The sequence below is a fragment of the Manis pentadactyla genome, chromosome 13 (assembly GCF_030020395.1).
Source record: "Manis pentadactyla isolate mManPen7 chromosome 13, mManPen7.hap1, whole genome shotgun sequence".
NCBI classification, from domain to species: domain Eukaryota; kingdom Metazoa; phylum Chordata; class Mammalia; order Pholidota; family Manidae; genus Manis; species Manis pentadactyla.
In genome coordinates, this window is record NC_080031.1 from 23,064,436 (window position 1) to 23,075,865 (window position 11,430).

Consider the following 11,430-nt stretch of genomic DNA (forward strand, 5'->3'; position numbering starts at 1 on the left):
AAAACCTGAACTTGCACATCTTAAACATATAAAATTTTGGTATGTCAAAAAATATCTCAATAAACCTGTTAAAAGTCAGAGAGTCAGTATTTGGATTCATGCAATGACCCCAGGGATCCTACTCTTTGTCATTATATTCTACCACCTATCCTGAAGCTAAAATAAGTGCAGTTTATGATGACTGAATCAACTTCCTTATGTTTCCTGTGTTTTCAGCTATTTAGAAAGATCTTTTGAATAAGGCAAATGTAGGATACAGGTATTTATTGTTGACTTGGGAGACATAGAAAACTGGTTTAAAACGTTACTTCTGGTATTTCTTAGCAGAACAAACTCAAGATATTTGTGTACTTTTCTGAAATCCAGAATTTTCATCTAGAAATTTTCAATAGGAATATATAACTTTGTACTATTTTTGTAAGACACAAATATGGTAAAAACAAAAAAAGCATTGAACACATATCAGACACTGCTTGTTCCTTTCATTTTAGGAGAGTCACTTTTGAGAGTTGGTCTTCACTTCCATTGTATGGATACAGCATCCCAGAAATTTTTAAACTTTTATTTCATTTTCACAGTTATAGTTTGACTCCAAGTACTTTTGACCCACATAAAATCTAAAATTTCTTCTTATTCTCTTATCTTAACATTATTTTTTAACTTACATATAGGCTTACTTTAATTTCTCTTAGATGCCTTACCTACATTCATTTGAAAATCAAATCACCATGAACACCTGTAGTGTGTCTGTGTGTGTGTGTGTGTGTGTGTGTGTGTGTGTGTGTGTGTGTACATGTACTGGTATTATAGAGATGTAGATTAGATAAATTTGTGATGGATCATGACATTTCCATTCTGTGGTAATTATATATTCCTCCTCATGAATGACATGCTGGGACACCAGTAGAGACACTAAAATTCATAATGTCCCAGAAAACAGAAGTAAGTTAAAACACAGTATATGTGTTATTCTACTGAATTTATTTTAAAAGGTTCTTTATTAGGAGGACAACATTGGTAGTGGCAAGGTTTTGCAATTAAATAAAGAACAACAGCATTAAAAATAAAATGGAATCTTACAACAATTACTAAGGAGGTGGTACATTTTAATAGACTGAAATAGATGAATATTAAATGTTCATGATGTAACTCCCAGCATGCACATCCAAGGTACAGTTGTAAATCTGCTCTGCCGGCCCTGGGCACCAAAGTTCTATTGGCAGTTCTAACATGTCAAAATTCTATCAGGAAGTCTAACTATTCTAACAACGCCTTTATTAGGAAAGCACAGGTAGGGAAAGAAAGTGCAATATGGGCTGAAATAGTGGATTCTCTCTAACTTCACTAACTAAAGGCAAGTGTAGTGAATACTACCTGACTTTGCTTCATTTCACTGACATATTCCAACTTCACATAAAGTAACATCATCATTTCTTTCATCAAACCAGGTTCTTTCCAAGTACCTTTGTGTGCTACAATCCCAAAAAAGTAGGTTGTATCTCTGGTGTATTTTTAATTTTTATTTCATTTTGAAAACACACTTTTTTTTTACTTTCTTGCTTCTTGGAGTTATAGAATTCTATTATCATAGCTCCTATTCACCAATCACACAAGTAGCTGAATATCTCAAGGCCTTTGTAACACTACATCTTAAAAATCCCATATATAATGTCTCAGTTATCTAATAGCCAAAGAACACAATTAGTAATATTTTATTAGAATATAATTACATTAAATATCATATACATATAACAATTTTTTTGATTCAAGTGTGGAATTTTTCAAAGCTAAGCTAATGATGTAATGAAGCTAACTTCTTGATACACAAAGTTCCTTTGCTTTGAAATGTTCACGAGAAAGCAGGATACCTTATTTGAAATGTGCTCTGGAGAGACTTACCAATCATAGTGAACAAGCTACATGCTGTTTAAGGATCCTCACATGTTTGAACAGATGTGATTATACATATAAATGTCTTTCTTCTTATCAAACTACAGTTGTGAGATTATTTCACAATCAGCAATGCCAGAATTGAATGCTCAGAAAAAGAGTCAGGATGAGGATGTTTGAAAACCTACTAGTTTGTGGACAGAACAGAGAAAGGCAAGGAAATCACGTGCATTATATTTGAGTACATGGAGGAGTCAGGCTACACACTATGATACTGATATCTGTAGAGATCCAGTTAAACTGCGACACAAAAAGTATTCATCCAAGGCCCTCAAATCCTCTTTTGCTTTCAGAGGTAATTTGGATATGCCACAGCTTTCTCATGGCATTTTTCACTTCTGCATTCCTCAGTGTGTAGATCAGGGGGTTGAGGAAGGGTGTCCCAATAGTATAAAATACGGACACCATCTTGTCCATTGGGAAAGTGGTTGGGGGACGTGTATAGATGAATATACATGGACCAAAGAATAAGACAACTACAGTGATGTGAGAAGTGCAAGTGGAGAGAGCTTTTTTCCTCCCTTCTGCACTGTGGTTTCGCAGAGAATGTAAGATGACAATGTATGAGATCATCAGAATCACAAAACTGAATGAGCAAAGGGCCCCGCTATTAGACACCACCAGTAGGTTGATCACATAAATGTCCATACATGCAAGTTTCAATAAGGGCTGCATATCACAAAAAAAGTGATCAATCAAATTGGGTCCACAGAAAGGCAACTTCAAGGCCAGGATAATCTGAGCCATAGAATGTATAAAAGACCCAATCCATGCAAGAACAATCAGAATGATGCAGACCTGCCGACTCATGATGGTTGGGTACTGCAAGGGCTTGCAGATGGCCACATAGCGGTCAACAGCCATGAGGACGAGAACAAAGATTTCCATGGAACCAAATAAATGTAGTGCAAAGATTTGAGTCATGCACTCATTATAAGATATAATTTTCTTTGCAGAGAGAGCATCCACAATTAGTCTAGGGGCTGTGGAAGTTGAAAAGCAGGTATCAACTAGGGACAAATAAAAGAGGAAGAAGTACATGGGGCTCCCAAGTGTTCGGCTGGACTTGATGGTCATGATAATAAGTAAATTCCCCACTGCAGTTCCCACATAGAATATAAAGAAGATTACAAAGACCATTTTCTGCCTCATAGGATCCTGTGTCAGTCCTAAGAGTATGAATTCAGTTATACTGTTATTTTGCTGCATTGTTTAGCCCACGTAGTGGAAGCACAGCTTAGAAATAATCTGCAAAAGAGAAATTTTAAAAATTATAAAATCAATAAAACATTTGGAAGTCAAATACATGTGCTTAGTCACTTATCAATGCATAATCACTTACAGGCTGTGTACTGTTTTTACCTGAATAAAATGCAATCCATAATACTTACTTGAGCCTTTTATCTGATTCTTTATGAAAATATTGAAATAGAAATAGACAAATAATGAAAAAATTAATGATGCTTCACATGTAATAATCACTAACTGGGGTGATTTGGCATAAGTGAATGACTTCTTCAGCTGAGTGCTTTCTTTAGTTTTCATCATTGACTTAATCAATATTTGGAGCGGCATGTTTTAGAAGCAGAGGAAAGTTTTGCATGATTTACTCAGTATGCTTTTACATTCCTTGAACCAAGTCCAGCTATAAAATACTCTTCCAAAACATGTAAATATGAAAGAATGATTGTCTTTCTTAATAAACCTAAACACACTCAAACAAACACACACGAGATGGGTGTAGGTGTAGAGAGAGAGACAATAAAAATGAAATTTTTGCAAAAAACGCCCAGGCAGTTGGCCCAGTTCATTATGAGTCTGAAATACTCTGTTTTGAGTAAGTAAGTTTCTTTCATTTTATCTCTCATACCTTTCTAGTTGTTTAGGCTTAAATTCAGCTGAATTAAACTTTGTACTTTTTTACTCTACTATGTTGTCTAAAGTTAAATCCTTCCCCTATTCATTGTTTTTCTGAGTCTTTCCACATGTTTTATTAATACAGAAGAGTCACTGAGACTAAAACAAAGGAAAGAAAAGGAGAAAATTTGCTGTAAATCAGAATATTCTTTAAAATTTCTGGTTTACTGTTAAGCACCAGGAACTGAGAAATGAGCTCTGGAAGCTCTGAATCACTGATGAAACTTTGAGTAGAATTTTTGTGATATGTGTCCTGAACATTCTATACTCTGATTTCAAGTAAGAAGTGATAGAAATAAAAAGGGAATTAATATTTATTAATGTCTAACTATGTGTCAACCAGTGGACATATTGTATATGTACCTTTATATTCTCCAAATAGTAGAATAGTTCATAACAAATTATTAAGCGCCAAATTGGTAAAATATATTTACAAATCGCATGCCAGATAAAAGCATAATTTTGAAGTCTCAATGGATTTCAATCTTAAACACACACAAAAAATGAATAATCGGCAAAAGGACCAATTATAAATTACCTGCTCCTTATTAAATATAATTGAACATATGGAAAGATGTCCGATTTCATTCATAGTTAAATATTTTCAAATTAAAGTTCCACTTAGATTATCATTTTCACCTATGTTGAATAGAGTAATCTTTACAATAAAAGATTGTCGGCATATAGTGCTGACAAATTGTGGCAATAGTCAATTCCACACATTATTGGTAACAGTTTAAGTGGGTGCAATTTCTTAGGGAGTGACTTTCAACGCATATAATATCATAACTGCACATAGACGTTGATCCAATGATTCCATTTTCTACAGATAAACTCACTACAAGGACAGAGAAAATTATTACAACTCTTTCCATGATAGCAAAGATGGAAAAGAACTTAAAACCTATCTGAAGGGTGCTGAATGACTCAGACATTGTACTTCCTTTCATACCACCCACTGACAAAGTTACTGATGAAAATATAGCAGACATATATGAAATGGTCCTGAAAATGTATTCTAAAATGAAAAATAAGAGAACAGAATGGTTGCTTAGGATGGTAAGCTTTAATTAAAAGTAGGATAATACACACACAATTATATAAATGAAATGTATTTAGAAAAGTACCAAAAAAGCATGTACTTGTACTCACTGTGTGTAGAAACTGCATTCTTTGTATTAAAGATGTGAGCAATAATTAATTGTCAAAATGTGTGCGTATGTCACATTTCATAATACTTGACTATCATGGTGATCTGTGCTGCACTGGAAAGCACAGCATTTAACATCTTATCCTAAGAGATGGTTATTATTCACACTGCCATCAAACTTCCTTGTGGTATAAGCAGGAAGGACAGAAATATTTTTAAGACAATAATAAGACCCAAAAGTTTAAAACAGTAAGTCAACTCTAGAGGTAGTTCTGGGACTCAGTGCTTTTCAATCACATCATACACCACCACACTACCTTTAACCACACATTTGCTGGCTCTTGGATGTTTCCAAATGTGCTCTTGTTAAAGCTGTCCAACAGACAAATGAAAATTTATTGGTTAATTATAGCAATTAAAATATTAGAAAAAAATAATCTAAACCTGTATATCTACGTCTAGATATATAGATATATGGAGGGATATGTACATCTGCAAAACTCACATGATTTATATATCTACATAAAGTATATATATATTATGTGCACTATATGTATCTATTTATATATAGATACTTAAAGATACACATATAAATATACACATATTTTAGAATTATATACACAAAGTGTCATATTTTAGAAAGAAGCAATATAAAAATGACAATTTTTGCCAATAAATAATGAATTTCAGCAGTTAGGTGAAAGTAGGTGGTTAAGAAATATTTGTTGAATGAAGAAAAGAGTTAAGAAAATATCCCATAGGTACAATTAGATAGTGTTCCACGCTATTCTACATTCAGTTCTCATTGAGAAAAATGGTAGCCTGCATTCTGCTGTATCCACATCAAAATCATCATCTACAAGGAGCATTTACAGGAACACCCAAACTTGTATTATTTCCGTTTGCTTGACTCCAATAGCCCTTACCTAGTAGTTCCCATTTCCATCAGGAGCTGCTGTGCACACCTTTTATTTCCATCATCTCACTGTAGAATGTAAGGCGCTCCTAGAAATGTCCTAAACATTCCATCCTTCCACCAATGTGTTGTGTGTTTGAGATACTTACAGTGGCATTGATCAGACTCATCTTCCAAGTAAGAAATACAACTAGCTTAATCCCCAATTCAAATTTACCAGCTTCGTAAGAGCTTAGGCAGAGATGAGGGTGTTCAGTTGCCCTCATATCTTCCCAAGGTACTGTAGACACCCTCTGCTCAAATTACATAAAGAAGTGCTTCTAAAATTCCACCTGATAATCTGGAACCAGGGTATATCTTTGGTCTCACTAAGAGACCAGGTTCTCTCCTACATGCCAGATTTCAGGCTAAGCTGTTCTGATTCACCTCAGACTTTCTGAAATCCACTCTCCAAGAGCATTTTGACTGGGAAATGCTTCACTTTTGCTTTCCCTGGAGGAATATTTAAACATGAATGATGCAAAATATCAAGAGTCTTGGGAAGTCATTCCCTAAAGCATCTCTTCCCTTCCTAATTAAGAAACATGAACCTGATGTGATAAAGAATTTAATCTCCAATATGTATTATGACATCATGGAAGAAAGATGGCCTATTCTTTCAATTACACAAACTTTCATATGGGCCATAAATGAAATCTTTTGACTTAAAAAAACTAATGATCACCTCGTGCCCAGGACTTGGCTTCCCATGCTTTCTCCAATAAAATGAAATAGGGTTTCTTGAAGAAATGGCTGATTCTAGGTTTGGGACAGGGAATGTACCAGAGGAACTAGAATGTACCATATTGTAATGCTAGACAGAAAGGAAGAGCTAACACGCACACACTCATACACAAACACGTACTCACACCATGATGAGGACATGTCAAAGGGACACAAAAGCCTGTAAAAGAGGCCCTAGTGCCCAAAGCTGGAAAAAAATTGAGCATCAAAATAAATAACACAACATTTAAACATAACCCAAAGTATAAAATAAGTATTAATGAGTTAAAATGATATAAACATTTCAATAAATAACAAGATACAGAAGGATAGGCAAAATAATTCCAAATGATTATGTAGAAATTCTGCCCTCAAAGTCTCCAACTCTGTTAAGTGTGGGTTGTACATAGTGAATTCCTTCCAAAAGGCACATGTGGGGGAGGTGCGGGACTTCAGAAAGGGGACATGTGACAAATGCTGCTTCAGCCAGGTGAGCAAGTTTAACAGCCACAGTAATAAGTCACATTGAGATTATATTCCCGTCGATATGATGTGATGAAACTAGCCTTTTACCGCTGTAATCTTTCTCCCAATAATCCACAACCCTTAATCTTGAGTAAAATATCAGACAAACTCAACTGAAGGCCTTTGTACAAAATGTCTATTTTTCCTCAAATGTGAAGTTCATCACTAATAAGGAAAGTTAGAAACTGTCACTGTCTACATATTTGGATGTAAACGGATTTATTTTGCCTTTGTGGTTTTTTTTTTATTTTATTTTAACCGTTTCCTCACTTTGGTAGCAAATGAAAAAAAGAACACAACAAAACTGAACAACGCAACGAAACTTTCACCGAGTCGGCGCGTCTCCTGCGCAGAGCGCTCAGCGGGAGCAGGCGTGGGAGCGCGCGGCGCCCGCGGGAGGCCGGGTCGGGGTGGGTGTCTGGAGGGCTGCAGGGGCCCGCGCGCCGCCCTCCCCACCCTTCTCCCGCCTAGTCCAAAGAGCCACCGGGCTTTGAAAAAGATTCCACGAACAAAACGAAACACAATTTCAATTAAAGTAAAAACACTTTCTTCACCCGCCCTCGTGCTAGGAGTTTCAGGCCAAAACCTCCTCCTAAAAAAAAGTGTTTTTTTCCGCTAGAAATGCTGTGCATTACTTTTTTTCCCTTTCGCTTATTTGGAAGGTTAAAATAAGACATATTTCCCCAGGAGTCATAAATACAATCTAGTGCATAGAGAAATAGCAGCACTGGAGTCCGGGCCAGCCCCCTCCCCCATGGAGAACAGCACTGCAGCGGGACTGGACACGGCCAAGGAAAACATGACAACTTCACGTAATGTGGTATCCTGGACCAGGAGAAAAGAAAATTAGTCAAGAGTAATTTGTTAGCAATCTGGTTAAATATGGATTTTAGTTAAAAGTAATTTATTAAAAAATAATTTACTAACACTGACTGATTTATTTTGACAAATGCACCATGCTAATATATGATGATAATAAGGGAAACTGAGTGTGGAGTTTATGGAAACTGTATTGGTTTTACAACTTCCTGTAAATATAAACCTGTTATATACCATAAACTTTATTAAAAATGAATAGCATGTTTCATTTAACACATCCTCAAATTTAATCTGTGTTGTAGCAGGTGAGAAACTCCTTCCTTTTCCACACTGAGTGATACTCCCTATGCAGGCCACATTCTGTTTATCCACTTATGTGCTGATGGACACTAGGGTTGCTTATGCATTTTGGCAGTTGTAAATAATGTGGCATTAACATGAATGGGAAAGTGTATCTTCTAGTCCCTGCTTTCAGTTCTTTTGGTATACATAGAACTCCTTCTTGCTAGATCTAATCGTTTTATTTTTAACTTTTTGAGGAATGGCATACTGTCTTTCAAACAGGCTGCCCCATTTTACATTCTCATGAACAGAGCACAAGTGTGTGTAGTTATGTTGGGCATCTTTTCATATTTTCATTTCCATTTATATATATTCTCTATTTTTTATTCAAGTTGTCATTGACTTGTAGGAATTCCTTGTATGTTCTGGATAATGGCTCCTTATCAGATAAACATTTACAAGTGTTCCTTCTACAACATGAATGATTTTTCCCCTCTTAATTGTGGTCTTTGATTCATAGAAGGTTTTAATTTCAATGTATTCCAATTCATCTATTTTTTTTCTTCTGTAGCCTGTGTCTTTGATGCCATATACAAGAAATTATCTGATGTCCTGAAGGTTTCTATTTTCTCCAGTTTTATAATTTTAGATGTTATATTAAGGTGTTTAAACCATTCTGAGTTATTTTGTATATACTGTAGGTTAAGGTCAACCTTCATTCTTTTATATGGGAATATCAAGTTTTCCCATCACCATTTATTTAAAAAAACTATCCTTTCCTGATTGGATATTCTTGGTACCCCTGTAGAAAGTCATTTCTCCAAAAATAATGGTATATTTCTTGGCTTTCAAAACTATGCCAGTCACCTAGATACCTGTCTTTATGCCAGTATCACACTGTTTTGAAAACTGTAGCTTTACAGTAAGTTTTGAAATCAGGAAGTATGGGTCCCCCTTCTTAGCTGTCCTCAAGACTTTTTTGTCTATAGGGTCCCTTGAGATTCCACATGAATTTTTTAGATTCTTCTGTATCTTCAAAAACCACCATGGAGTTTTGATAAGGAATGTATTGAATCTGTATTAGGCATTGAATCTCTATTGTTTTAGGTATTATTGATATCTAAACAACACATCTTCTAATCGACAAAAATTTGATATATTGAAACACACATATGTTTATATGTGTATACTTATACATAATATGAAGACTTTATTATAATCAAATAGCTCATGAATATATTTCAGTGGACAAGTGCAAAATCTGTACAGCCAATGTCTCATTTTGACTTGAAAGACCAGGAACCGCTGTGAACCATAGCATCCACTGTCCCGATTCTGGTCCACAGGCTGGAAGCTGCTGGAGAATCCGGAAGAGTTCACGTGCCCGTGTGCAGACCGTGGGGCAGGAAGAGCTGGTGTTTCAGCTCTCAGGCTCCCAGGCAGGAGAATTCCCTCTTACTCAGAGGAGTCAGCCTTTTGTAATTTTCAGGCCTTCAGTTGATTGGATGAGGACACCTACATTAGTGAGGGCAATCTGCCTTCAGTGCACCAGTTCAGATGCTGATACCATCTAGGCAAACCTCACAGTCACAACCCCAAGCATATGCAAGCAAATATTTGTGCACACTGTGGCCCAGTGAAATGAACACATAAAATTAGCCATCATAAATCCATGGCTTCAACTTAGCACCTAGATACATCTCCTTAAAGTGTACTTAATCTCCAAATAAAGTCATTACTGAGGTCATAACTTGAGCTAACATCATGCAACTGTCCTGTGTACAACTGAAAGTGCATGAACCCTACCCAGAAGGGAAGGTGTAGTCTTTGGGTTGTTTCCTCTTCTACTTAATATCCTGTAACTTAAATACTGTGATAGTAAATTGAAAATACCAAAATACTGTGGTGGAAAGTCAACATTCTTACGTTACATGATAAGGTAATAAGAGAGGAAAGAAAATTAAGATATTGGCTTTATGTATGTATTCACATATATACACATATAATAGGAGGACAAACAACAATTATCATCTTTGTTTTGTAAGAAGTGACATGGTCATAGATGTTCTTTCTGTTACTCATTTGTGTTCAGTGTGGCCTCATCAAGCTCCAAAGCAGGTCGTGGTTCTTCACCTGGTGGGGTGACACAGGCCTTCACTGCTAAAGGGTCTGGGCCATTAGTAGCTCTGCCTGGATTGGGTTGTTGTGGTTTTCCATTGACCTTAATCACTGGTAAGACTTGAATAGGTTCCCTGTCTATTTCTCTTCTAGGAGCACCATGATAAACTAGCAACACTGTTAGTCCACTGCTGTTGATTATTCTGATGGCTGCTTTCACTCCGCTGCCCCTTATGGTAACCATGCCCCACCTTGCCTTTGAGGTTTGAGTGGCACCACTTGGCTGCTGCTACTTGGGATCAAATGACTCGCGTTCTTAGATTTCCCAGTCTGGTGACCATAGATCCCACCAGAGATCGGCCTACAGAAAACATTGATCATAGAGCTTTTCAAGTACAATGAGCCTACAAATTCACTTCTTATGGTAATGATGAAAGGGATGCCTTCTGGAACTCCCTGTGTGGTTAAGTAGATCTTAAATGGCAAATCCATTCTAACTTGCCACTCTCCCTAGACTTTTGAACCTCTTCCTCTACATTATACCAAGGGAGGTCTGGCATTTCCAATTTGCTCACTGTGGGCCACCTTTTGGTTCATGTTTTAGCCACCAACCAGACAAGCTGTTAGACCTTTCTGGACTTCCCAGCTTCATAATTAAAGACAAATACCATATGACTTTACTTATTTGTGAAATATAAAAACAAAGCAAAATGGAATGAACAAAACAGCAGTAAACTCAGAGCCACTGAGAAGACTACTGGTTACCAAGGGGGAAAGGTTGGAGTAGGTTGGGGGAGGGACTGTGATGGGGATAAAGGGGCACAGAAATTCTCAGTCATAATATAAGTTGGTCAGGGGATGGTAGCAGAAAGGATACAGTCCTGACTGGAGCCTGGAGTCTGGCTTCAGCCTAAGAGCTAGGGAAGCTCTGGGCTACTCACTGGACTCTAGACCTGGTTCCACCTTGAGGCAAAGGGACCAACCCGCTTTA

The 11,430-nt window shown here is 36.6% G+C and overlaps 1 protein-coding gene across 1 annotated transcript; it reads right to left on the minus strand.

The window, feature by feature from the left end:
* Positions 1-2,208: 2,208 nt before the first annotated feature.
* Positions 2,209-3,159, minus strand: LOC118933716 (olfactory receptor 4C11-like). The gene has a single exon (XM_036928356.2). The coding sequence runs from the start codon at positions 3,157-3,159 to the stop codon at positions 2,209-2,211; it is 951 nt and encodes a 316-aa protein (XP_036784251.2).
* Between the last annotated feature and the right edge of the window lie 8,271 nt (positions 3,160-11,430).